Here is a 24,291-nt window from a genome sequence, read left to right as displayed (position 1 = left end):
AGGGGTGTCGGGGTTACAGTGAGGGGTGGTGTTACGCTCCCCCCGCTGCCATTTCATGGACCCCGGGCCGTGGGTGGCGGTCGGTCCCCGGGGCCCGGCCGTTAACTGTGGGTCCCCCTGTAACTGACCCCAAGGTGCGCACTGACCGGGGGTCGGTTCCTGCTCCCCCACTGGTGTCACTGATGACCGACCCTCCCCCCCTCCCCACCCTCACCGTCCGCCGCCCGTGTCACCCAGCGCCCGGTGTGTTTGACCAACTCTGGGGGTCCCTGAGGTACCTCCACTGCCCAGCATATCACACACACAGCCCGGTACCGAGCCAACTCCCGGCCCCGGATCCCAGGACCCCTCCTGGGCCAGTCTCCCCCGCGGGCCCCCTCTCCCCCCCCTCCTCCGCCCCATCCTCCCCCCTGAGACAGGGTCTTCCCCCGACAGTCCCTGGGCTGCCGGGGTTTGTCCCTGGGGAGCAGCGACACGGGAGGGGAGGTGAAGCCAAGGCAAAGACCCGGGAGCCTGGAGCCAATGGTCCATCACCACATTCGGGAGGTGGGGGAGGAGGGGCGGGATGGGCCGAGTGGCCGGCGCTGCTGTCCCCGAGCTCACCTCATGCCGGACCAGCACCCAGTAATCGTCCGCCTGCTGCCGGTTGATCTGCTCCAGCCGCTCGCTACCCTGACTCATGCTGTCCCGGGCTGAGTTCCGGGGCTCGGGTCGGGTCGGGTCGGCCAGCCGCCGAGTCGGGCGGGTGGGTGCGGGGAATCTCTCTCATCCCCTGTCGCCGCCTCCGCCGCCGCCCGGACCCGCTGAGCGAGCTGTGCACCGGCCGGCCGCCGCTCCGGCCTTCGCCCTGACCTCACATTGCCCATTGTGACGCTGCCCCGCTCCGGCCACGGGGGCGTCCCGGAGAAGAGGTGAGACACCCGTCCACGGGACCATGGTCACCACAGCCCGGTGACCAGCGGGCGGTCGGGGACCTGTGACTAGTGACCAGTGACCAGTCGGAGACTAGTGACCAGTTGGTGACCAGTGACCAATCAGTAACCGGCAACCATGGAGTGACTGGTCAGTGACAGTGATCAGTCAATGACCACTGAGTGAGCACCGAGTGACCAGTGACCATCCGTGACTGTCAGTGACCACTGAATGAACAGGTGGTGACCAGTCTGAGAGTGTGCTGAGTGACCAGTGACCACCCAGTGACCACTGCTGGAGGAACTCAGTGGGTCGAGCAGTGTCTGTGGGGTGGGTGGGTGGGGGGGGGGGGGGGTGGGAGGAATTGTCCCGGATCAGGACCCCCACAGACGCTGCTCGACCTGTGTTGTTCGATATCCCAGCTCCCGCAGTTTCTCAGGTATCCGCAGTAACCCCTCTGATTAGTTTGGGTATTAAGTGGTTAATTCAATATCCAAACGAAACACGTCACCACTGCTAACGCAAACCGGTCTGTTCCGTAACTAAGCAATGGTCCAACACAGCGGAGCTGAGCTGGAATATCCCGCACGTGGCAACGCTGTGTCCGGTGCTGAGGACAAGCTCCTCGGTTGCTGTGGGAACTGGGCGGCTCGGACAGGTCTGGGCATGTTTGCTGCCTCCCTACATGCTGCCCTCAGCCTCTGTAACGTCTCAGTCGGCATTGTGGAGAGCAGACAGGGGCAGTGGCACAGGTAAACCGGCGGGACAATCCCACTGTTCTGTACTGACTCAGGGACACACACTCACACTGACACACACACTGACACACACACACTCACACTGACACTCACACTGACACATTCACACCGACTCACACTCACACTGACACACACACACACTCACACTGACACACTCACACTGACACATGTACACTCACACTGACATGCACACTCAGACACATGTACACTCACACTGACACATGTACACTCTCACTGACACATGTACACACACTCACACTGACACATGTACACACACAGGCACATGAACACACTCACACATATACACACACTCACTGACTCACACTGATGCATGTACATGCAGACACACACTGACACATGGACAGAAACACAGGTATACACACATTCACACTGACACACACACTTATACACACATAAACACACATGGATTGTCTCACAAATTGAGTTTTTCTCTCTGCTACCACATATACGTTGATCTTTCACTGTATGTTCCCTTTTTTGAGGAAGCCCGTGGCCATATTCAGAGAGAGGGGCCAGAGTTGGAGAGGGAGCGGGTACCGTGCACCATCGAAAAATCTGAGAATATTGAGCTGCACGCTGTAATAAGGCTGAAACAATTTGACTGGCGGTGTGTGTCCTGCAGGACAGAGGTGAGGAGCAGGTCAAGGGGTGGAATGAATAGGAAGGTCTGAAGTCCAACACTTGCTCCATCTGACGATACAGGATAGAAAGGTGGGGGTTATTTGCATATAACGCAAAGTGTGGTGGGTAGTGTAGAAGATTGCCAAAAGATACAGCGGGATATCGATCAGTTGCAGATATGGGCAGAGAAATTTGGAGTTTAAACTGGCCAAGTGTGAGGTATTGGTATTGGTTTATTATTGTCACTTGTACCGAGGTTCAGTGAAAAACTTGTCTTGCAAACTGATCGTACAGGTCAATTCATTACACAGTGCAGTTACATTGAGTTAGTACAAAGTGCATTGATGTAGTACAGGTGAAAACAATAACAGTACAGAGTAAAGTGTCACAGCTACAGAGAAAGTGCAGTGCAATAAGGTGCAAGGTCACAACAAGGTGATCGTGAGGTCATAGTCCATCTCATTGTATAAAGGAACTGTTCAATAGTCTTATCACAGTGGGGTAGAAGCTGTCCTTAAGTCTGGTGGTACGTGCCCTCAGGCTGGTGGTACGTGCCCTCAATGGAAGAGGAGAGAAGAGAGGATGTCCCAGGTGGGTGGGGTCTTTGATTCTTCTGGCTGCTTCATCAAGACAGCCAGAGGTAAAGACAGAGTCCAAGGAGGGGAGGCTGGTGTCCATGATGCGCTGGTCTGTGTCCACAACTCTCTGCAGTTTCTTGCGGTCCCGGGCAGAGCAGTTGCCGTACCAAGCCGTGATACGTCCAGATAGGATGTTTTCTATGGTGCATCGGTAAAAGTTGGTGAGAGTCAAAGGGGACAAACCAAATTTCTTTAGCCTCCTGAGGAAGTAGAGGCGCTGGTGAGCTTCCTTGGCCGTGGTATCTATGTGATTTGACCAGGACAGGCTGTTGGTGATGTTCACTCCCAGGAACTTGAAGCTCTCAACCCTCTCGACCTCAGCACCATTGATGTAGACAGGTGCATGTACACCGCCCCCTTTCCTGAAGTCAATGACCAGCTCTTTTGTTTTGTTGACATTGAGGGAAAGGTTGTTGTCATGACACCATTCCACTAAGCTCTCTATCTGCTTCCCGTACTCTGACTCATTGCTGTTTGAGATACGGCCTACAACAGTGGTATCATCTGCAAACTTGTAGATGGAGTTAGAGCAGAATCTGGCCACACAGTCATGAGTGTATAGGGAGTAGAGTAGAGGGCTGAGGACGCAGCCTTGTGGGGCACCAGTGTTGAGAATAATCGTGCCGGAGGTATTGCTGCCTATCCTCACTGATTGCGGTCTGTTGGTTAGGTGTTGCACCTTGGGAGATCTCATGTAAAGAGACAGCACACAGTTAATGGCAGGACCCTTAACAGTGTTGATGAACAGAGGGATCTCGGGGCCCAAGTCCATAGTTCCCTGAAAGTGGCTGCACAGGTCAATAGGGGGGGTAAAGAAGGCGTACGGCATGCTTGCCTTTATTAGTTGGCCCATTGAGTTCAAGAGTCGAGAAGTTACGTTGCCGCTTTATAAAGCTCTGGTTAGGCCGCATCTGGAGTATTGCATTCAGTTCTGGTCACCCCATTACAGGAAGGGTGTGGAGGCTTTGGAGAGGGTGCAGAAGAGGTTCATCAGGATGCTGCCTGGATTGGAGAGCATGAGCTATAAGGAGAGGTTGGACAAACTTGGGTTGTTTTCTCTGGAGCGGCAGAGGCTGAGGGGAGACCTGGTAGAGGTCTTAAAAATTATGCGAGGCATAGATAGAGCAGACAGCCAGTATATTTTTCCAGGGTCGAAATGTCTAATACCAGAGGGTGTGCATTTAAGGTGAGAAGGGGTAAGTTCAAAGGAGATGTGCATGGCAGGTTTTTTTACACAGAGAGCGGTGGGTGCCTGGAATGTGCTGCCAGGGGTGGGGGTGGAGGCAGATACGATAGAGGGGTTTAAGAGGCTCTTAGTTAGGCACATGGATGTGCAGAGAATGGAGGGAATTGTGCAGGCAGAAGGGATTAGGTGTCATTAGCTTAATTAGTTCAGCACAACATAGTGGGCCGAAGGGCCTGTTCCTGTGCTGTACTGTTCTGTGTTCCACCTTCTGTGTTCTGTGCCCTATAAACCTGTACAAGGGTCTTGTCAGCTGCAGACGAGGTTGTGCACAGTGAGTAGAAAACTGTTCAATAAAACGGGAGAGATGAAAGTAAAAAACTGCAGATGCTGCATGTCCGAAATAAAAACACTGTCACGTAATTCCTCCCGTCTGTAGAAAACTATCCCGTCTGTTCTCACAGAGTTACAGTGCACGGAAACAGGCCCTTCGGCCCAACTCATCCATGCTGACCAAGGTGCCTACCTGAGCTCATCCCAGGTCCCTCCAAACCTTCCCATCCATGGACCTGTCCAAATGTCTTTCAAACGTTGGAACTGTCCCCACCCCTACCCCTTCCCCTGCAGCTTGTTCCACACACCCACCAGCCTCTGTATGAAAAGGTTGCCCCTCAGGTCCCCTTAAACCTATGCTCTCTGGTTTTTGACTCCCCTACCCTGGGGAAAAGACTGAGTGCATTCGCCCTGTCTATGCCCTGCATGGTTTTAGTGAGTGTGTCCACAGTTCATCACTGTCTCTCTTCCAGTTCATTCCAAGCTCCCTCTCACCTGCCAGCAGCAAACAAAACTCTCATTTAAATTTAATCTCAGGCCACACGAGGCCAGCTCTGGTTTCAGTTACCTGAGATCGCCCATAGTCATTTCATTGTTTGATGGGGAAACTATGACAAGAATTTGCAACAACAATGAAACTATCTGTGTTGGAGGGTTTGCTTTGCGTTGGGTTCTTGTGTTTCAGGTGAGAATCAGTTGGTACAACCTGTTCTGTACCTCATTGCCTCAGGCCTGGGTGTACTGGAGCAGGAGCTGTCTACAACAGGCACGGCACTGAGAGTGAACCCACCATGCTGCCGCTTTCCACACCGGCCAGCCTCCACTGTGTATTGGCCCCAGTCGCTGTGGAACTGTGGGCAGTGGACTCGGACACCCAGCGCTCGGGTGGAGACTCCAGACTGCAGCTGCCTGAATCTGGAACTAAAGACAAACTGCTGGAGGAACTCGGTGGGTCAGGCAGCATCCGTAGGGGGAGAGGGATGGTCGAGACCCTTCATCAGGACCGAGAGTGTAATGGGTAGAGAGGTGGGGCAGGCAATGGGTGTCGGGGAGTGATGGACGGATGGGGCCAGGTGGGGGAGTGGGATGTATCTGGGTGATAGGGGTGGTGTGGGGAGGTTGGAAAAACTGGCGGTGAGAGAACCTGTGTGGATCAGAGGAGGAAGGAGTGTGGGGTTACATGAAGTCAGAAACTGCAGTGTTCACACCATTGGGTTGTAGATTACCCAGGCAGAACATGAAGTGCTGTTCCTCTGAATTACGTTGGGCCTCACCCTGGCAGGGGAGAAGGCCGAGGACAGACAGGTCAGTGTGGGGCTGGGGGGAGCTGAAATGGCATGAACCAGGAGCTCGAGATGGCCACTGTGGGCAGAGGGCAGGTGGCCGGCAGAGTGGTCTTTAGGTCCAGATTCCGGCAGCTGTGTTTGGGCTCCTGTGTAGAAGGGCCACATGGGGAGCAGATGCAGCAGAGCAGTTGGGAGATGTTGAGGTGAACACCTGCCTCACCTGGAAGGGCTGTTTGTGTCCCTGGATGGTGGCAAGGGACAGACGTTACACCTCCTACAGTTACAAGGGAGAGTACCAGGGGAAGGATGAGTGAATCAGGGAGTCACGGAAGGAGTGGTTCCTGTGAAAGCAGGAGGAGGTGCGGAGGGGAATGTGTGGCTGGTGGTAGGGAACTGGAGCTGCAGCTGGATGATCTTCAGCTCCTATGGGAGAATGAGGAGGTGGATAAAAGCTACAGGGAGGGAGCCAGACCGAAGCTGCAGGAGGCAGGTAGCTGGGTGACTGTCAGGAGAGGGGAAGGAAGTAGGCAGGTAGTGCAGGGTACCCCTGTGGCCACTCCCCTCAAGAATACTGATGGGGGGGTGTACCACCAGGGGAAGGCTGTAGCTGTCAGGTCGCTGGCACTGAATCTGGCTCCATGGCTCAGAAGGGAAGGGGGGAAGAAGAGGAGAGCGGTAGTGACAGGGGATTCCATAGTAAAGGGAACAGACAGGAGATTCTGTGGATGTGAAAGGGACTCCCGGATGGTATGTTGCCTCCCTCATGCCAGGGTCAGGGACGTCTCGGATCGGGTCCACAGCATTCTGAAGGGGGAGGGTGAGCAGCCAGAAGTCATGGTACATATTGGTACAACGACGTAGGTAGGAAAAAGGTTGAGGTCCTGAAAAGTGAATATGGGGAACTAGGTAGGAAGCTGAAAAGCAGGACCTCAAGGGCAGTAATCTCTGGATTGCTGCCTGTGCCACGTGTCAGTGAGGGTAAGAATAGGTTGAGTTGGCAGATGAATGTGTGGCTGAGGAGTTGGTGCAAAGGGCAGGGTTTCAGATTTGTGTATCATTGGGATCTCTTCTGGGGAAGGTACGACCTGTACAAAAGGGATGGGTTACACCTGAACTGGAGGGGGACCACTATCCTTGCGGGCAGGTTTGCTAGAGCTGTTGGGGAGGGTTTAAACTAGTTTGGCAGGGGGATGGGCACCAGAGTGATAGGTCAGAGGATGGTGCATTTAGTGCACAAGTAGATGCAGAGTGTAGAGAGACTGTGAGGAAGGAGAGGCATTTGAAAGGGCAAAATTGCAGTCAGTTGAATGGGCTGAAGTGTGTCTCCTTTAATGCGAGAAGTATCAGGAACAAGGCTGATGAACTTAGAGCGTGGGTAAATACGTGGAACTATATGACGTGGTGGCCATTACAGAGACTTGGCTGTCGCAAGGGCAGGAATGGCTGCTGGATATTCCGGGGTTTAGATGTTTCAAAAGGGACAGGGGCTGAGGTAAAAGAGGTGGGGGAGCGACTTTGCTGATCAGGGACAGTGTCACAGCTGTAGAAAGGGAGGACGTCCTGGAAGGATCGTCCACTGAGTCTGTGGGTGGAGGTCAGAAACAGGAAGGGAGCCATCACTTTATTGGGAGTATTCTACAGACCCCCCAATAGCAGCAGAGACAATGAGGAGCAGATCGGGAGGCTGATTTTGGAAAGGTGCAAAAATAACAGGGTGGTTGTCATGGGTGATTTCAACTTCCCTAATATTGACTGGCACCTCCTTAATGCAAAGGGTTTGGATAGCGCGGAATTTGTTAGGAGTGTCCAGGAAGGATTCCTGACACATTATGAGGACAGGCCGACTAGAGGAGAGGCCATTCTGGATCTGGTACAAGGCAATGAGCCTGATCAGGTGTCAGATCTCTCGGTGGGAGAGCATTTCGGAGACAGTGACCACAACTCCCTGACCTTTACCCTTGCCTTGGAGAGAGATAGGAGCAGACGGTACGGGAAAGTATTTAACTGGGGGAGGGGGAATTATGATGCTATTAGACAGGAACTTGGGAGTGTAAATTGGGAGCAGATGTACTTGGGGAAACTTAGAGTCAGCATGGCTTTGTCAAGGGCAGGTCCTGCCTTATGAGCCTGATTGAATTTTTTGAGGATGTGACTAAACACATCGATGAAGGGAGAGTAGATGTAGCGTATATGGGTTTCAGCAAGGCGTTTGATAAGGTAGTCCATGCAAGGCTTAGGGAGAAAGTAAGGAGGCATGGGATCCAAGGGGACATTGCAGTGTGGATCCAGAACTGGCTGGCCCACAGAAGACAAAGAGTGGTTGTTGAAGGGTCGTATTCTGCATGGAGATTGGTGACCAGTGGTGTACCTCAGGGTCTGTACTGGGACCCTTACTCTTTGTGATTTTTATAAATGACCTGGATGAGGAAGTGGAGGGATGGGTTAGTAAGTTTGCGGATGACACAAAGGTTAAGGATGGTTTGGAGGGCTGTCAGAGGTTACAGCAGGACATAGATAGGATGAAAAGCTGGGCTGAGAAGTGGCAGATGCAGTTCAACCCAGATAAGTGTGAAGTGGTTCATTTTGTTAGGTCAAATATGATGGCAGATTATAGTATTAATGGTAGGACTCTTGGCAGTGTGGATGATCAGAGGGATCTTGGGGTCCGAGTCCATAGGACACTCAAAGCAGCTGCGCAGGTTGACTCTGTGGTTAAGAAGGCATATGGTGTATTGTCCTTCATCAATCGGGGAATTGAATTTAGGAGCCGAGAGGTATTGTTGCAGCCATATAGGTCTCTGGTCAGACCTCACTTGGGAGTACTGTACTCAGTTCTGGTCACCTCACTACAGGAAGGATGTGGAAGCCATAGAAAGGGTGCAGAGATTTACAAGGATGCTGCCTGGGATGCAGAGCATGCCTTATGAAAGCAGGTTGAGGGAACTCGTCCTTTTCTCCTTGGAGTGATGGAGGACGAGGGGGGACCTGATAGAGGTGTATAAGATGATGAGAGGCATTGGTTGGGTAGATAGTCAGAGGCTTTTCCCCAGGGCTGAAATGGTTGCCACAAGAGGACACAGGTTTAAGTTGCTGGGGAGTAGGTAAAGAGATGTCAGAGGTAAGTTTTTTTACTCAGAGAGTGGTGAGTGTGTGGAATGAGCTGCCAGCAACGGTGGTGGAGGCGGATACGATAGGGTCTTCTAAGAAACTGTTGGATGGGTATGTGGAACTGAGGAAAATAGAGGGCTATGGGTAAGCCTAGTAATTTCTAGGGTAAGGACATGTTTGGCAAAGCTTTGTGGGCCGAAGGGCCTTAATTGTGCTGTAGGTTTTCTATGTTTACATGTAAATGCACAATGGAAATGTGGGGGTTGTTTAGAGATCACTTGCAGTGGGTTCTGGATAGGTTTGTCCCATTGAGACAGGAGAAGGATGGTAGGCTGAGGGAACCGCGGTTGACAAGAGATGTGGAATATCTGGTGAAGAGGAAGAAAGAAGCTTACTTAAGATTTAGGAAGCAAGGATCAGACAGGGCTCTAGATAGTTACAAGGTAACTAGGAGGGGGCTTAAGAATGGACAGGAGAGCTAGAAGGGGGCATGAGAAGGCCTTGGTGAGTAGGATCAAGGAAAACCCCAAGGCGTTCTACACGTATGTATGAGGTTGGACTGATTAAGGATAGAGGAGGAAACAGGTGCCTAGAGTTGGAGGAGGTAGGGGAGGTCATTAACGAATACTTTGCTTCAGTATTCACCTGTGAGAGAGACCTTGACGTTTGTGAGGACAGTGTAAGACAGGCTGATAAGCTCGAACATGTTGATGCTAAGGAGGAGTGCTGGAACTTTTGAAAAACCCTCCAGTCATCCAGTACAACTTCTGTGGCCAGTGAGGACGCAAAGATCGTCACCAAATGCACAGCAATCTCTTCCCTCGCTTCCCATAATAACCCTGGATATATCCCGTCCGGTCCCGGTGACTTATCCATCCTTATGTTTTTCAAAAGTTCCAGCACACCCTCTTTCTTCACATCGACATGCCCTGGTGTATCAGTCTGTCGTACGCCATCCTCACCAATGTCAAGGTCTCTCTCACTAGTGAATACTGAAGCAAAGTATTCATTAAGGACCTGATTAAGGACCTGAACCTACGCTGGCCTTCATTAGTCAGGGGATTGAGTTCAGGAGCCATGAGGTAATGTTGCAGCTTTATAGAACTCTGGTCAGACCAGACTTGGAGTATTGTGTTCAGTTCTGGTCGCCTCACTACAGCAAGGATGTGGAAGCCATAGAGAGGGTGCAGAGGAGATTTACAAGGATGCTGCCTGGAATGCGGAGCATGCCTTATGAAAGCAGGTTGAGGGAACTCGGCCTTTTCTCCTTGGAGAGACGGAGGATGAGGGGGGACCTGATAGAGGTGTATAAGATGATGAGAGGTATTGATCGGGTAGATAGTCAGAGGCATTTCCCCAGGGCTGAAATGGTGACCACAAGAGGACATAGGTTTAAGGTGCTGGGGCGTAGGTACAGAGGAGATGTCAGGGGTAAGTTTTTTACTCAGAGAGTGGTGAGTGTGTGGAATGGGCTGCCGGCAACGGTGGTGGAGGCGGATACGATAGGGTCTTTCAAGAGACTGTTAGATAGGTACATGGAGCTGAATAAAATAGAGGGTTATGGGTAAGCCTAGTAATTTCTAGGGCAGGGACATGTTCAGCACAGCTTTGTGGACCAAAGGGCCTGAATTTTGCTGTAGTTTTTCTATGTTTCTATGTTTCTGGTTGCCTCATTATAGGAAGGATGTGGAAGCTTTAGAGAGGGTGCAGAGGAGATTTACCAGGATGCTGCCTGGATTGGAGAGCTTGTCTTATGAGGATAGTTTGAGTGAGCTAGGGCTTTTCTCTTTGGAGAGGAGGAGGATGAGAGGTGACTTGATAGATGTGTACAAGATGATAAGAGGCATAGATCGAGTGGACAGTCAGAGACTTTTTCCCAGGGCCACAATGGTTAACACGAGGGGACATAATTTTAAGGTGATTGGAGGAAGGTATAAGGGGGATGTCAGAGGTAAGTTTTTTTACACAGAGAGTGGTGGGTGCATGGAACGCACTGCCGACAGAGGTTGTGGGAGCAGATACAATCGGGACATTTAAGAGTCTCTTAGATCAGCACATGGATGATGGAAAAATGGAGGGGTATGTGGGAAGGAAGGGTTAGATAGATATTAGAACAAGTTAAAAGGTCGGCACAACATCACATGCCAAAGGCCCTGTACTGTGCTGTAATATTCTGTGTTATGTTTGTCCTAGTGGGACTTTAACTTCCCCGGTACTGATTGGAACTTCCTGAATAAAGGAGGCTTAGATGGGGCGGGATTTCTTAGTGCATCCAAGAGGGGTTCTTGAAACAGTCTGTGGAGAGTCCAACTCAAGGCAAGAACATACTGGACCTGGATTTTGGAAATGAGCCAGGCCGGGTGACAGTCCTGGTGGTAGGGGAACATTTTGGGAATAGTGACCACAACTCATTGTGTTTTCAGTTAGTAATGAGCAAGGATAAAATTGGATCTTGTGGGGAGGTACTAAATTGGGGGAGGGAAAATTAGGACAGGATAAGACAAGAGCTAAGGGGCACTGACTGGGAGCAGCTGCTGTGGGACAAGTCTACTTCTGACGTGTGGGAGTTATTTAAAGACCAGCTGAGCAGAGTTCAGGATCGGCACGTCCTGGTAAGGACAAGGATGGTAAGGTCAGGGAACCTTGGATGACCCAAGAGGTCCTAAACTTAGGGAAAAAAAGGAAGCATCCATAAGGTTTAGGAAGCTGAAGTCAGACTGGGCCCTTGTGAAATATAAAGACAGCTGGGAAGTGCCCAAGCAGACAATCAGGAATGTCAGAAGGGGCCACAAAATGTCTTTGGAGAGCAGGGTCAAGGAGAATCCCAAGGCCTTTTCTACTTACATTAAGGAAAAGGATAACTAGGGAGAGGGTAGGTCTGCTCAAGGTTAAAGGAGGGAATTTGTGCTTGGAGTCAGAGCAAGTGGCTGAGGTACCAAATGAGTACTTTGTGTTGGTATTTACTGAGGAGAAGGATTTGGGGGATAGTGAAGGCAGAGTGGGGCATGCTGATGTGCTGGGACATTTTGAGATTGAGCAGGAGGTAGTGCTGGGTCTTCTGAAAAGCATTAAGGTGGATAGATCCCCAGGGACTCATGGCATACGTATATCCCAGAATACTGAAAGAAGCAAGTGAGGAGATTGCTGGGGCTTTGACAAAGATCTTTGTGTCCTCACTAGCAACAGGTGAGGTCCCAGAGGATTGGAGAGTAGCAAATGTTGTGCCTTTGTTCAAGAAGGGAAATAGGGATAATCCAGGAAATTATAAGCCAGTGAACCTCACGTCAGTGGTAGGGAAGCTATTGGAGAGGATACTGAGGGATAGGATTTATGCACATTTGGAAGGGCACGGTCTGCTCAGGGACAGTCAGCATGGCTTTGTGCGGGGCAGGTAATGTCTTACAAACTTGATTGAGTTTTTTGAGGAGGTGACAAAAGTGCTCGATGAGGGTAAGACAGTGGATGTTTTCTACACAGACTTCAGTAAGGCATCTGATAAGGTCCCTCACAGTAGGTTGATTGAGAAGATAAAGATGCACGGGATCCAGGGTGAATTGCAAGTTTGGATTCAGAACTGGCTGCCCATAGATGACAGAGAGAAGGGTGGAAGGCTGTTATTCTGGCTGGAGGTCCATGACCGGTGGTGTTCCACAGGGATTGATGCTGGGACCTCTGTTGTTGGTGACATATATCAATGATGTGGATGAAAATGTAGATGGGTGGATGAGCAAGTTTGCAGATGACACCAAGATCGGTGGGGTTGTGGACAGTGTAAAGGACCATCAAAGAATACAGCAGGATATAGATCAGTTACAGATATGGGCAGAGAAGTGGCAGATGGAGTTTAATCTGGGCAAGTGTGAGGTGTTGCACTTTGGGAGGTCAGATGAAAGGAGAATGTGTACAGTGAATGGTAGACCTCTTAATAGCATTGAAGTACAGAGGGATCTTGGGGTCCAGGTCCATGGTTCACTGGAAGTGGCTACTCATGTGGACAAGGTGGTAAAGAAGGTGTATGGCATGCTTGTGATCGGGGTTCGATTCCCGTCGCTGTCTGTAAGGAGTTTGTACATTCTCCCGTGTCTGTGTGGGTTTCCTCCGGGTGCTCTGGTTTCTTCCTACATTGCAAAGACGTACGGGTAGGTTAATTTGGGTTTAAAATGAGTGGTGCAGACTCATTGGGCCGGAAGGGCCTGTTACCATGCTGTAAATAAAATTTAAAAAAATAACAGTAAGGAAGTTGTGTTGCAGCCACGTAAAACATTAGTCAGACTGCACCTGGAGCATTGTGTGCAGTTCTGGTCACCCCATTACAGGAAGGATGTGAGACTGTGGGGAGGGTGCAGAAGAGGTTCAGGATGCTGCCTGGATTAGAGAGTATTAATTATAAGGAGAAGTTGGACAAACTTGTGTTGTTCTCCCTAGAGTGTCGAAGGCTGAGGGAAGGCTGATAGAGGTTTTTAAAATTATGAGGCACAGATAGGGCGGACAGTTGGTGTCTTTTCCCCAGGGTAGAAATGTCAACACCAGAGGACTTGCTTTTAAAGTTAGAGGGGGGAAGTTTAAAGGCGACGTGAGGGGCAAGTTTTTTTACACAGAGAGTGGTAGGTGCCTGGAATAGGTTACCAGGGGCAGTAGTGGAGTTTACGAGGCTTTTAGATAGACCCGTGAATATGAAGGGAATGGAGCGATGTGGATGATACACAGGGGGACATTTGTGTAAATCATCATCAAGATCGGCACAACATGGTGGGCCGCATGACCTGTCCAGTGCTGGACTGTTTTATCTTCTGTCCCTGTTCTGTGTGGAGGGAGGTGAGGTGAGAGCAGAGGTGCAGGAAATGGAGGGGATGTCAGCTCGGGCTCCATCAGACTCAACACAACGACAGCCTGTCCTGAAAGCTGAGGACCTCTCTGATGCCCTGGAGTGGACAGTCTCGTCCGGGTATCAGATTCAACATAGATCAACTACAGCACAATTCAGGCCCCTCGGCCCACAAAGCTGTGCCGAACATGTCCCTACCCTAGAAATTACTAGGCTTACCCATAGCCCTCTATTTTTCTCAGCTCCATGTACCTATCTAACAGTCTCTTCAAAGACCCTATCATATCCACCTCCACCACCGTTGCCGGCAGCCCATTCCCCGCACTCACCACCCTCTGAGTAAAAAACTTACCCCTGACCTCTCCCGTCTCCATGGACGACACAAACATCATCATCAGAGGTTCCGCAATCTCCTCCCTCGCCTCCCACAGTAACCTGGGGTACATCTCATCCGGTCCCAGCAACTTATCCAACTTGATGCTTTCTGAAAGTTTCAGCACCTCCTCTTTTCTAATATCTACATGCTCAAGCTTTTCAGTCCGCTGCAAGTCCCCACTACAATCCCCCAGATCTTTTCACGTGGTGAATACTGACGTAAAGTATTCATTAAGTACCTCCACTATTTTTTCTGCATCCATACACACTTCCCCGCTGCTGCACTTGATAGGCCCTATTCTTTCGCGTCTCATCCTCTTACTCTTCACATACTTGTAGAATGCCTTGGAGTTTTCCTTAATCCTGCCTGCCAAGGCCTTCTCATGCCTCCTTCTGGCTCTCCTAATCTCTTCAAGTTCCTTCCTTTTAGCCTTGTACTCCTCCAGATCTCTAACATTACCTAGCTCTCTGTAGCTTTAGTATGCTTTTCTTTTCCTTTTGACTAGATTTATTATAGCCTTCGTACACCACGGTTCCTGTATCCTATCATGACTCCCATCTCATCGGAACGTGTCTGTTCAGAGCTCCACACAAATATCCCCTGAATATTTGCCACGTCTTCCGTACTTTTCCCTGAGAACATCTGTTCCCAATTTAATCTTCCAGTTTCCTGCCTGACAGCCTCATAATTCCCTTTACTCCAAGTAAACACCTTTCTAGTCTGTCTGTTCCTATCCCTCTCCAGTGCTAACGTAAAGGAGATAGAATTATGATCACTATCACCAAAATGTTCACCCACTGAGAGATCTGACACCTGACCAGGTTCATTACCCAACATCAAATCAAGCACAGCCTCTCCTCTTGTAGGTCTATCTACATACTGTCTCAAGAACCCTTCCTGAACACACCTAACAAACTCCACCCCATCTTAACCCCTCACTGTCTGGAGATGCCAATCGATGTTTGGGAAATTAAAATCCCCCATCACAACTCTGTTATTCTCACACCTTTCCAGGATGTGCTTCCCTATCTGCTCCTCAATAACCCTGTCACTATTGGGCAGCCTATAAAAAACACCCAGCACCATTATCGACCCCTTCCTGTTCCTAACTTCCACCCAGACTCTGTAGACAGTCCCTCCACAACGTCCACCTTTTCTGCAGCTGTGACACACTCTCTGATCAACAGTGCCGCTCCCCCACCTCTCGTCTCCCTCCCTGTCCTTCCTGAAACATCTAAAACCCGGCACTTGAATCAGCCATCCAAGTCTCCATAATGGCCACCACATCATAGCACCAAGTATCGATCCAAGCTCTAAGCTCATCCGCCTTGTTCACAACACTCCTTGCGTTAAAATAGACACATCTCAAGCCTGTCTGAACACGTCCCTTCTCCATCACCCGCCTATGGAACTTAATCCTCGCCTCCTCTATTTGAGAGACAAACACCTCTTCCCCAGTCTCCCCAGTACGGATCCCACCCCCCAACAATCCTACTTTAAACTCTCTGCGGTGGGTTGAAAGGTGTGGCGTCCTTACAAGAGGAGGGGGTGGGAGGAGGGGTCCTGGTCGCTGAGGGTCACGCGGTGAATGGTTCTCCTGCCAAAGGGTCATTGAGACGCTGTTGATGTTTCCTGCGCAGGGGAGCGGGGCCCATCCACCATGTCTGAGCACCAGCCGGCCCCCAACAGCCCACTGACGGAGGGACACGCCGGCCTCTTGTCTCAGCTCCAGGAGGCCCACCGGAGACTTGAGGAGCTCAGGTCGAGCAGCACCGAGGAGCACGAAGGAGCGCTGGGCTGTTGCGAGCAGGCCGGCGGCTGATCCTGCAGCAGCGGGAGGGTGGTGCTGTGGGAGGTACAGGAGGAACAGTCGGACCTGGAGCAGCTACTGGCCGGCCCTGAGCCGGGACAATCACACCAGCCTCCAGGAAGGGCTCGCCGAAATCGGCCGGCAGCATGAGCAGCTATGGCTGCTGTCCCGGGAGCTGGAGGCGTCGGCCGGACTGGCTGGAGACCGGGCCCTCGGCACGGACATCCACCGGCAGCTCGCCCACATCCTCTCTCCGGGCCGGAGGGTTGACATCACCCTGAGGAGGCCCCGGTTTGTGCCGCGGCTGCAGCGTGGGCTGAAGCTGGGAGAGATCGTCCCGGAGGAACGGTCCGTCCGCCTCCCCCGGTCCTCCCCGTGCCCCGGTGCTGAGGCGGGAGGGTCCCCGGCCGCCGGCGGGCTGAACCGTGTATCGGTCCCGGAGATCAGAACCAGCTCGGGGCAGGCAACGTTCACACGGACGCTGCACGTTAACTGCACGGCCCCGGGAGCGGGAGATCACCAGAGCCCCTCCCCGTCGGGAGGTCCCACCGCAGGACGCGCCTCACCGGACAGCGGGGAGGGTGAGGGTGAGGGCGGCCGGAATGGGGATGATGCGGGGAGGAGGGAAGAGACGTTGGCTGTCCAGAGCTGGCCGTCTGGCCGCACTGCCTCGGTCCAGGGAACAAGACTTGCCCGCCACTTCCGTCTCCACACCGCGGGAGAGACGGCGCGGGTCCCGGCGAAGGGTTCCCGGGACGGAAGGTTGTGCCAGGTTCCTGTCTCCATGCCTCACCGGGAAGAGGGACGTCCCGGAGTGCTGTCCGGCTGCAGAACCCGCCACTGTCCCCTCCTCCGATGGGCTGGGGGAGGAGGGAGTCCGGAGGCCCCTCATGGCCAGTGCGAGGGACCAAGCCTTGGAAGGCGCTGGCCTCTCGACCCCTCGGTGCCCCGGAGCCCAGGCGTCAGGCCAGGCGACGACAGGCTGTCCCCGAGGGCCGGAACCTTCCTCCTCACCCGTGACACCCAACCACCAGACACACCCAGCCGGAGACCCGGAGCCAGTGGGTGCCCCGCATCCAGGGGGAGAGGACGCGCCGGACCCTGGCAGGGGACCCTCGCCCACACCGGCCCACCAGAGGACCTCTGTACACACCACCAACCTGCACAACCCTTCCCTCCAGGTGCGGAGCCGCCACTGCCCCGGTGACCAGGACCACCACACGGGCGACCCGCTGCCCGCGTCACAGACTCCACACCCGCCCGACGGTGGGTCCGTTTACAGAGCGACCGCCGTGTTCATCTCGGACGGAGACTCGGACGGGTCCTCCCCTACCGGGGGGATTGGCGCGGCCAACCGGCGGCAGACGGGAGGGGGTCCCGAGCCCTGCCACACACCGGCCGCCGGCCACGCTCCCTGCGCCTGGGCGGAGGACAGCCCTCTGTCCAGGTCCGGCCGGAGCCCGGAGACCGCCAGCGGAGCCCGGGCCAAGGCTAGGCCGCCCTGGGAGAGTCCGAGGCCGGGGGGCCTCGGGCCGCAGCAGGTTTCAGGAGGAAAGCGTTTCAGCCAGAGCTGCCTAGACCTCACGGCAACTGAGGCGCCGGTGATGGCCCCGAGGCCATGGGAGTGTCCGGAGGCGGCTCGGCCGGACACCCGCTCCCCAACATCCTCCTCTCTCACCGGGAGCCTGGACTCCACCGAGACCTTCCTCATCGACTCACCGCGGGGCTTCGGGGAGCGGGAGGGAATGGCCGGGGCAGCCAGAGCTCCGGACCCCCCGAGGGCAGCGGCCCACCGGCCCCGGTCTCGGGTCAGCAGGACCTCCGGGCCACAGCCCCACCAGGGAGCTGCCCCACCGCACAGGAGAGCCCGGAGCCCGCGGGCACCATCCCACCGGACAACATCCATCCCCGGCTGCAGACAGGGTGAAGCACCCAGGCCAAGGGCCGCCGCTTCGGCCCAAATCGATGGTCAGAGACGGCAAGGCGCCCGCACCCAAGGGCGCAGCCTTGCGCTCCGGCAGCTCCCTGGGCCCGGGCTGCAGCGGTGCTTGGACCGAGCGAGAGAGCTGCAGCAGGAGCCCCGGCGCCGGATCTCCGCCAGCAGCCCCGCCCTGCCTGGGCACCAGGGGCCGGAGCAGAAGCGAGGCCAATCTGTCGGCGTGGCCGCGGCCGGGGCCGTTCCTCAGGAACCAGCTGGTCGGGCAGTTCGGGAGCTCCGGCTGCTGCTCGGGAGGTCTGAGCCTGCCGTACGGCGTGCACTGCTCGGGCCCGGGCACCGTGTACGTGGTGGACTCCGGCAACCGGCGGCTGCAGGTGCTGGGCGGGGCGGCGGGGAGACGCTGCAGCAGATCCGCCTGGAGCACGGCTCCTACTTCGACGTGGCGGGTGAGCGCCCACGCCTGGTGGCTCTGACCGGCATCTCCAGCCGGTCGGTGGAGGTGTACAACCGGCAGGGCGAGCTGCTGAACGCCATCTCCAACCCCTTCCAGAACCCGCGCGGCATCACCGTCAACAGCCGGGACCAGTTCCTGGTCACCGACACCAAGCGGGGCAACCGTGTCGGTGCTGAGGCTGGAGCCGGACACCGGCCGGCGGCTGGGCGCTGACACCGTGCACGGCTTCCACCAGCCCTACTTCATCAGCGCCAACGGCGCGGACCGGGTGGCCGTGTCCGAGAGAGCCTTCCACGGCGGCTGCTGCGTCAAGGTCCTGGACGGAGGACTGCGGGTGCTCGCTGTCCTGGGCCGCGCCGGCTCCCGCCCCGGCATCCAGCTCTCCAACCCGTGGGGCGTCTGCATCGACGGCCGCGGCAACGTGCTGGTGGCGGACTGGGGCCGCAAGCATTCGCTCGTCCTCTTCCCCGTGCACGGCCCCGCCTGCGTGCTGGTGGAGAGCGGGCTCAGCAGCCCTCGGGGCCTCGCCCTGCTCCGGGACGGACACGTCGCGGTGGTGGACAGCATGCACCACTGCATCAAGGTCTTCCGTTACCAGTAGTGCAGCGGCGGCCCCGCTCCCCACTCCGGGGGAGAGGGGCGTCTGAACTCTTCCCGTGAACGGGCCTTGCTCACCCCATCGGCTGGAGGAGCCAAGGGAAGTCGTCACCCACGCCCACCCCTCCCCATGGATCACCCCACCCATCACCCACCCCGCCCCTCCCCATGGATCACCCCACCCCATCCATCCCCCACCCCTCCCCATGGATCACCCCACCCCACCCATCACCCACCCCTCCCCTCCCCATGGATCACCCCACCCATCACCCACCCCTCCCCTCCCCATGGATCACCCCACCCATCACCCACCCCGCCCCTCCCCATGGATCACCCCACCCCATCCATCCCCCACCCCTCCCCATGGATCACCCCACCCATCAACCCACCCCGCCCCTCCCCATGGATCACCCCACCCCACCCATCACCCACCCCTCCCCTCCCCATGGATCACCCCACCCATCACCCACCCCTCCCCTCCCCATGGATCACCCCACCCATCCCCCACCCCTCCCCTCCCCATGGATCACCCCACCCCATCCATCACCCACCCCGCCCCTCCCCATGGATCACCCCACCCCATCCATCCCCCACCCCTCCCGATGGATCACCCCACCCCATCCATCACCCACCCCTCCCGATGGATCACCCCACCCCATCCATCACCCACCCCGCCCCTCCGATGGATCACCCCACCCCATCCATCACCCACCCCTCCCGATGGATCACCCCCACCCCATCCTTCACCCACCCCGCCCCGCCTCACCCCACGGATAACCGCACCCACACCATACCACCCCTCCCCACGTTGTTGGTCCCGGGTGCGGTGATAGTCGGGGTCCCGGTTGTGGGGATGCGGTGATGTCCCGGTTCCGGTCCACTGGAAGCCCCTGTAACGTTGTCCAAACCCCGGAGTTGGATTCGGAGATGGAGGAGGGGGAGTGGGGGCGGTCACCACCTTCACCTTTGGACCCGGCTCTTCAGGCTGGATGCAGGGAGGGTGCCCCCCGGGGAGGGTCTGGGGCCGGGGGCAGACTCAGGCTGAGGCTCGGCTGGGTAGGACTGAGACGAGGAGAAATGTCCCAATGTTGAACCTGTGGAGTTGTCCCTCCATGGGGTGCGAGACTCGGTCACCGACCTCTGGAGATCAAGGGGTATCTGGGACCGGGGTGGGGGAAGGGGGCATCGGTCAGCCCTAGTCACGTGGACGGGGCATGGTGGAGGGGCCGAAGGGCCTCCCGCTGACGGGTCCAGAACGGGCTGTGAGGGTTCCCGCAGACGGAGGCACCGCTGGCTTCACCTGCGCGCCTGCTGAAGATCGCCTCCATAGAAACACGGAGGCCCTTTGGCCCATATTGTCTGTGCTGACCATGATGCCAAATTAAGGTCAATCCCTCTGCCTGTACATGGTCCATCTCCCTGCACATCCATGTGTCTAACAGCCTCTTCACCACCCCGACCGTATTCTGCCTCCCCGCCCCCAGCAGCCCGTTCCAGGCACCCACCGCTCTCTGTGTAAGACACCTGCCCCGCACACCTCCTTTAAACTTTTCCCCCTCACCTTAAACCCTGCGCTCCATTATTCAACATTCCCACCTGGGACAAAGATTCAGCGACCACCTTCCACCCCCAGCCCCCAAGCCGCAGATACCCAAACCTGCCGACCACGGCAGTGGGGACAACTGGCCGGTGTGCGGTGGCCCTCACACCGTGTGAGCGAGTGCTCGCCCGTCGGGCGGTCCGTGTGTTCTCAATCTCCAATAAAGACTGTTTGAATGCAGCCGTGTCCCGGGCAGTTTCTCTCGGGCTGTGGGACGTTCACGGTACAGTCGCCGCCACTCGCCTCCGTCCCTCCCCCCACAACATCAACCAACCACACCAGCTGCCGGAGCAACTCGGCGGGTCGAGCAGCGTCTGGGGGGAGAGGAATTATCCCTCTTTCGGGTCGAGACCCTCATCAAGACGGAGTGGAGGGGGGAGGCGGCCGGTGTCGGGGAGGGGAGAGCGGTGAGGGCGGAGTCCGAGTTGGGGTGTAAGATGACAGGCGGGTGGTGCCGGGGTGGGGAGGGGAGGGGGCGGAGTTGGGAGGCAGAGGGAGGTGAATGAGAGATGGACGCAGACAGAGGAAGAGGGGAGGGGGAGAAGAGGGGAGGGGAGGGGGAGAAGAGGGGAGGGGAGGGAGATAAGCGGGAACTAAGTCCGGGGCTGGACTCTGATGTGACGGAGGTGAGAGTGGGGACCATTAGGGGAGGGGGGTACGGGCAGATGAAACCCGGTGGGGTGAGGGGTGAAACCTGTGGGGTGGATGGGGACAGGCGACAAACATGGTGAAGGGGGGAGAGGGGGAAAGGGGGGGGGGGTTACCTAGAACTGGTAAACTCAGTGACGATGCCGATGCCCAGGCCGGGGGGGCTTCAGCCTGGCAGCGGAGGAGGCCGAGGGTGGACCAGGTGGACGGGTCAGCGGGGAATGGGAAGGGAGTTGCAAAAGTGAGCTCGGGAAGGCCGTGGCGGCCTCTGCAGTCTGCGCTTGGCCTCGCCGATGTAGAGGAGGCCACGGCGGGAGCACCGAATGCAGGAGGCGAGGTCGGAGGAGGGGCAGGTGAACCTCTGCCTCACCTGGAAGGACTGTCCAGGGTCCCTGGATGGTGTTGAGGGAGGAGCTGTTATCCCTACTCCCAGGGCAAGGACCAGAGAGGGTGAGCGGACCAGGGAGTCACGGAGGGGGTGGTCCCTGCTGAGGCAGCAAGGGCTGGGGAGGAGTCGTGGCTGCTGGTGGGATCTGATTGCAGCCGGTGGAAACGACGAAGGATGAGGTGCTGGGTACGGAGGCTCAGAGGGGGAAAGGTGAGGACCCAGGAACTCTGGGGGGAGGCGGGGGGAGGATCAGGGGAGAGGCGAGTGCGGCTCCGTCAACCACAGCAGAGGCGAGCCGCGCTCCCTGACAGAGGAGGACACCTCAGATGTCCTGGAGCCGGAGGCCTCGCCTTGGGAGCAGATGTGTGGAGACGGAGAAAGGAATGGCATCCTTAGAGGAGACGGTGGGAAGAGGTGTGCTCTAAACCGCTGTGATGCTCCAGGCGTAGAACCCCGGGAAACAGTGACATCTCCCACGGTGCCTGGTCGACCCAACACCATCCACCCGACTGAACGTCCTGGAGGAACCACTGACCACAGATGTTGTACACACTCGGTAACGAGCGGGGAGAACTGGGAAGAGAGTGTGAAGGGAGTTGGGTTACAAGACTTGCCTGAACCCGCAGCATGCTGTGTGAATGTGACAGCAGCAAGTCCCGCGGAGGGCCAACCCAGGCAAACCACCGGATTGTGGTTCAACCTCAGCACACCCGAGGGCAGCGCACAGCCAATGAAATACCTCAGATGGGTCATCACTGCTGTACCCAACCCGTTCACACCACACCCAGCTCACTACTGTACCCAGGTGTGAACAGCTCACTACCGTACCCAACCCGTTCACACCACACCCAGCTCACTACTGTACCCAGGTGTGAACAGCTCACTACCGTACCCAACCCGTTCACACCACACCCAGCTCACTACTGTACCCAGGTGTGAACAGCTCACTACCGTACCCAACCCGTTCACACCCACACCCAGCTCACTACTGTACCCAACGGACATAGAATTCCCTGTTTTCCTTGGGCAGTACGGATCGGACAAGGGCCGGAGTGGGGTGGGGGGGAATCCCTCCAGTCCTGCGGTTCGGAAGAGGGGCACCGAGACTCGGCCCTCCTTACCAGTACAGGACGGGTCAACAGCGAGAGAATGCAGGCATTCAGACCCAAAGGTAAAAGCGACACGGTTAAATCCAAAACCTTTGTATTTGTCCGAGGGAGAAAACAGCCTCCAGTAAAAAAGAGTTTTATCCAATACAATGATATGTATGAAACCCAGGGCGAGGCACGCAGCTCACCCACAGCCGGCACCACCTCAGATCCCTCTGTACAAAAGGACAGCACCAGAGTAAAAAAAATAAATCCCAGCCGCCTGCTCTGTCAGCCGCTCCCCCTCACTGACACAGTCGGGAATGTCAGGACACTGGAACCCCACAGCTCCCCAGCAGGACAGAACCACACCCACACACTGCAGGAGCCCAGGCACTGGGTCCCAGTACTAACACACCAGCACGCCCCACACCAGCCGACCCCTGCACACGGACCCTCACCCGTCAGCTGTTCTGTTGGTCAATGGGCTCCTCGGGAGTCCCCAGGACCTCCCCTTCCTCCAGCCGAGGGGTCGATGAAGCACAGGGTGCAGCCTGCCCTCGGCACCTCCAGCACCAGGGGGAGGACGGACCCTGGGCCACAGCGAACCATCCACGTGGTGCAGATGTGGAGGTGCAGGGACCCTCCCACTGAGGGTCAGGGTGACGGGGGCAGTGTGTGTGGACCACTTCCCCTTCACTGTTGCCCAGGGGTGGGCACTGGCAGTGGGTCAAGGCAGTGACCTTCTCCCACTGCAGCCCAGCAAGACAAGGTGTTTCCCCAGGGCTGGGGTGGGGAGGGTGTCCGAGGGTCTCGGGGCAAGTAGAAGACTTGGTAACCACACCCGGGTTACAGCACGGTGCGATCACACAGACATGGGGGGGGGGGGGAGGAGGACGTGGGTGGAAGGCAGCCGGACCCGTACCAGGGAACAGCCACGTCCCACCACAGCGGGAGTGAAGCTGGGCTCACCGACTGCAGCCCCTGTAGATAAACACGGCCGGGCTTCCAAATAAAACCTGCTCCCACATGTAATCCATATCTACCCACACACAACCCAAACACGCGACCCACACGCCCATGCAACCACATACCCCAAACAAGTGTCGTCTTCAAACACGCCCTTCACCAAATATCTCCCCCACCACAATCCGTCTCTCAAATAGGTCCCCAGTCCCCTAAATACACAGTCCTTCCCCCAAACATACAACGCCCTCCAAACAAAACAATTTAAGTAAACCATTGATCAGCTCTAAGCAGCAACCCGAACACTGGCGATAAGGCGAGAGTGACCTGGGGCGTGTGCTGAACACACTGCCCTGTACTACAGGACCATACACAGCCCTGCTGTGTCCGTCACTGACCTGTGGCCACGGATGTAGGACTGGGGACAGGCCCCCGACACCACGGATTGTCCCGGGATCTCCAGCACTGTGCCGGGCCCTGTGTCACACAGGGATGGGCTTTACTCTGCTCCAGGAAGGGAGCGAGCCAGGCCAATACTTTACATCCACTACCTGTTAGTGTTAATGCTGAAGAAAATACAGTTAAAAATTGCATCCTGATTTCATCAGGAAAAGCCCTGAGTACTGCACAGACTGTTTCACAGCACGCCCCGGTGTTAAACATACTATAGACTGCCATATATATTACACTACACATCTCAGACGCAGATCATTGAGACTAAAGTCCTTCTTGTTCCTGAA

At 55.7% G+C, this 24,291-nt stretch overlaps 1 protein-coding gene and 1 long non-coding RNA gene across 3 annotated transcripts; both read left to right on the top strand.

The window, feature by feature from the left end:
• The first annotated feature begins 1,647 nt into the window (after positions 1–1,647).
• On the top strand, positions 1,648–15,900 carry LOC127576093 (uncharacterized). Of its 2 annotated transcripts, none has more exons than XR_007957167.1 (3): positions 1,648–1,664; positions 2,178–2,320; positions 15,702–15,900. It is a non-coding gene; the product is annotated as an uncharacterized LOC127576093 (long non-coding RNA). The 2 variants fall into 2 exon arrangements; XR_007957168.1 differs by lacking the exon at positions 15,702–15,900 and adding an exon at positions 5,152–5,230.
• A 458-nt stretch (positions 15,901–16,358) lies between these two features.
• LOC127576084 (skin secretory protein xP2-like) lies at positions 16,359–18,480 on the top strand. The gene has a single exon (XM_052026460.1). The coding sequence runs from the start codon at positions 16,474–16,476 to the stop codon at positions 18,475–18,477; it is 2,004 nt and encodes a 667-aa protein (XP_051882420.1). The 5' UTR covers positions 16,359–16,473; the 3' UTR covers positions 18,478–18,480.
• Positions 18,481–24,291: the final 5,811 nt, after the last annotated feature.

Source organism: Pristis pectinata, chromosome 11, assembly GCF_009764475.1.
Source record: "Pristis pectinata isolate sPriPec2 chromosome 11, sPriPec2.1.pri, whole genome shotgun sequence".
NCBI lineage: Eukaryota > Metazoa > Chordata > Chondrichthyes > Rhinopristiformes > Pristidae > Pristis > Pristis pectinata.
This window is presented reverse-complemented; position numbering and strand designations above follow the sequence as displayed.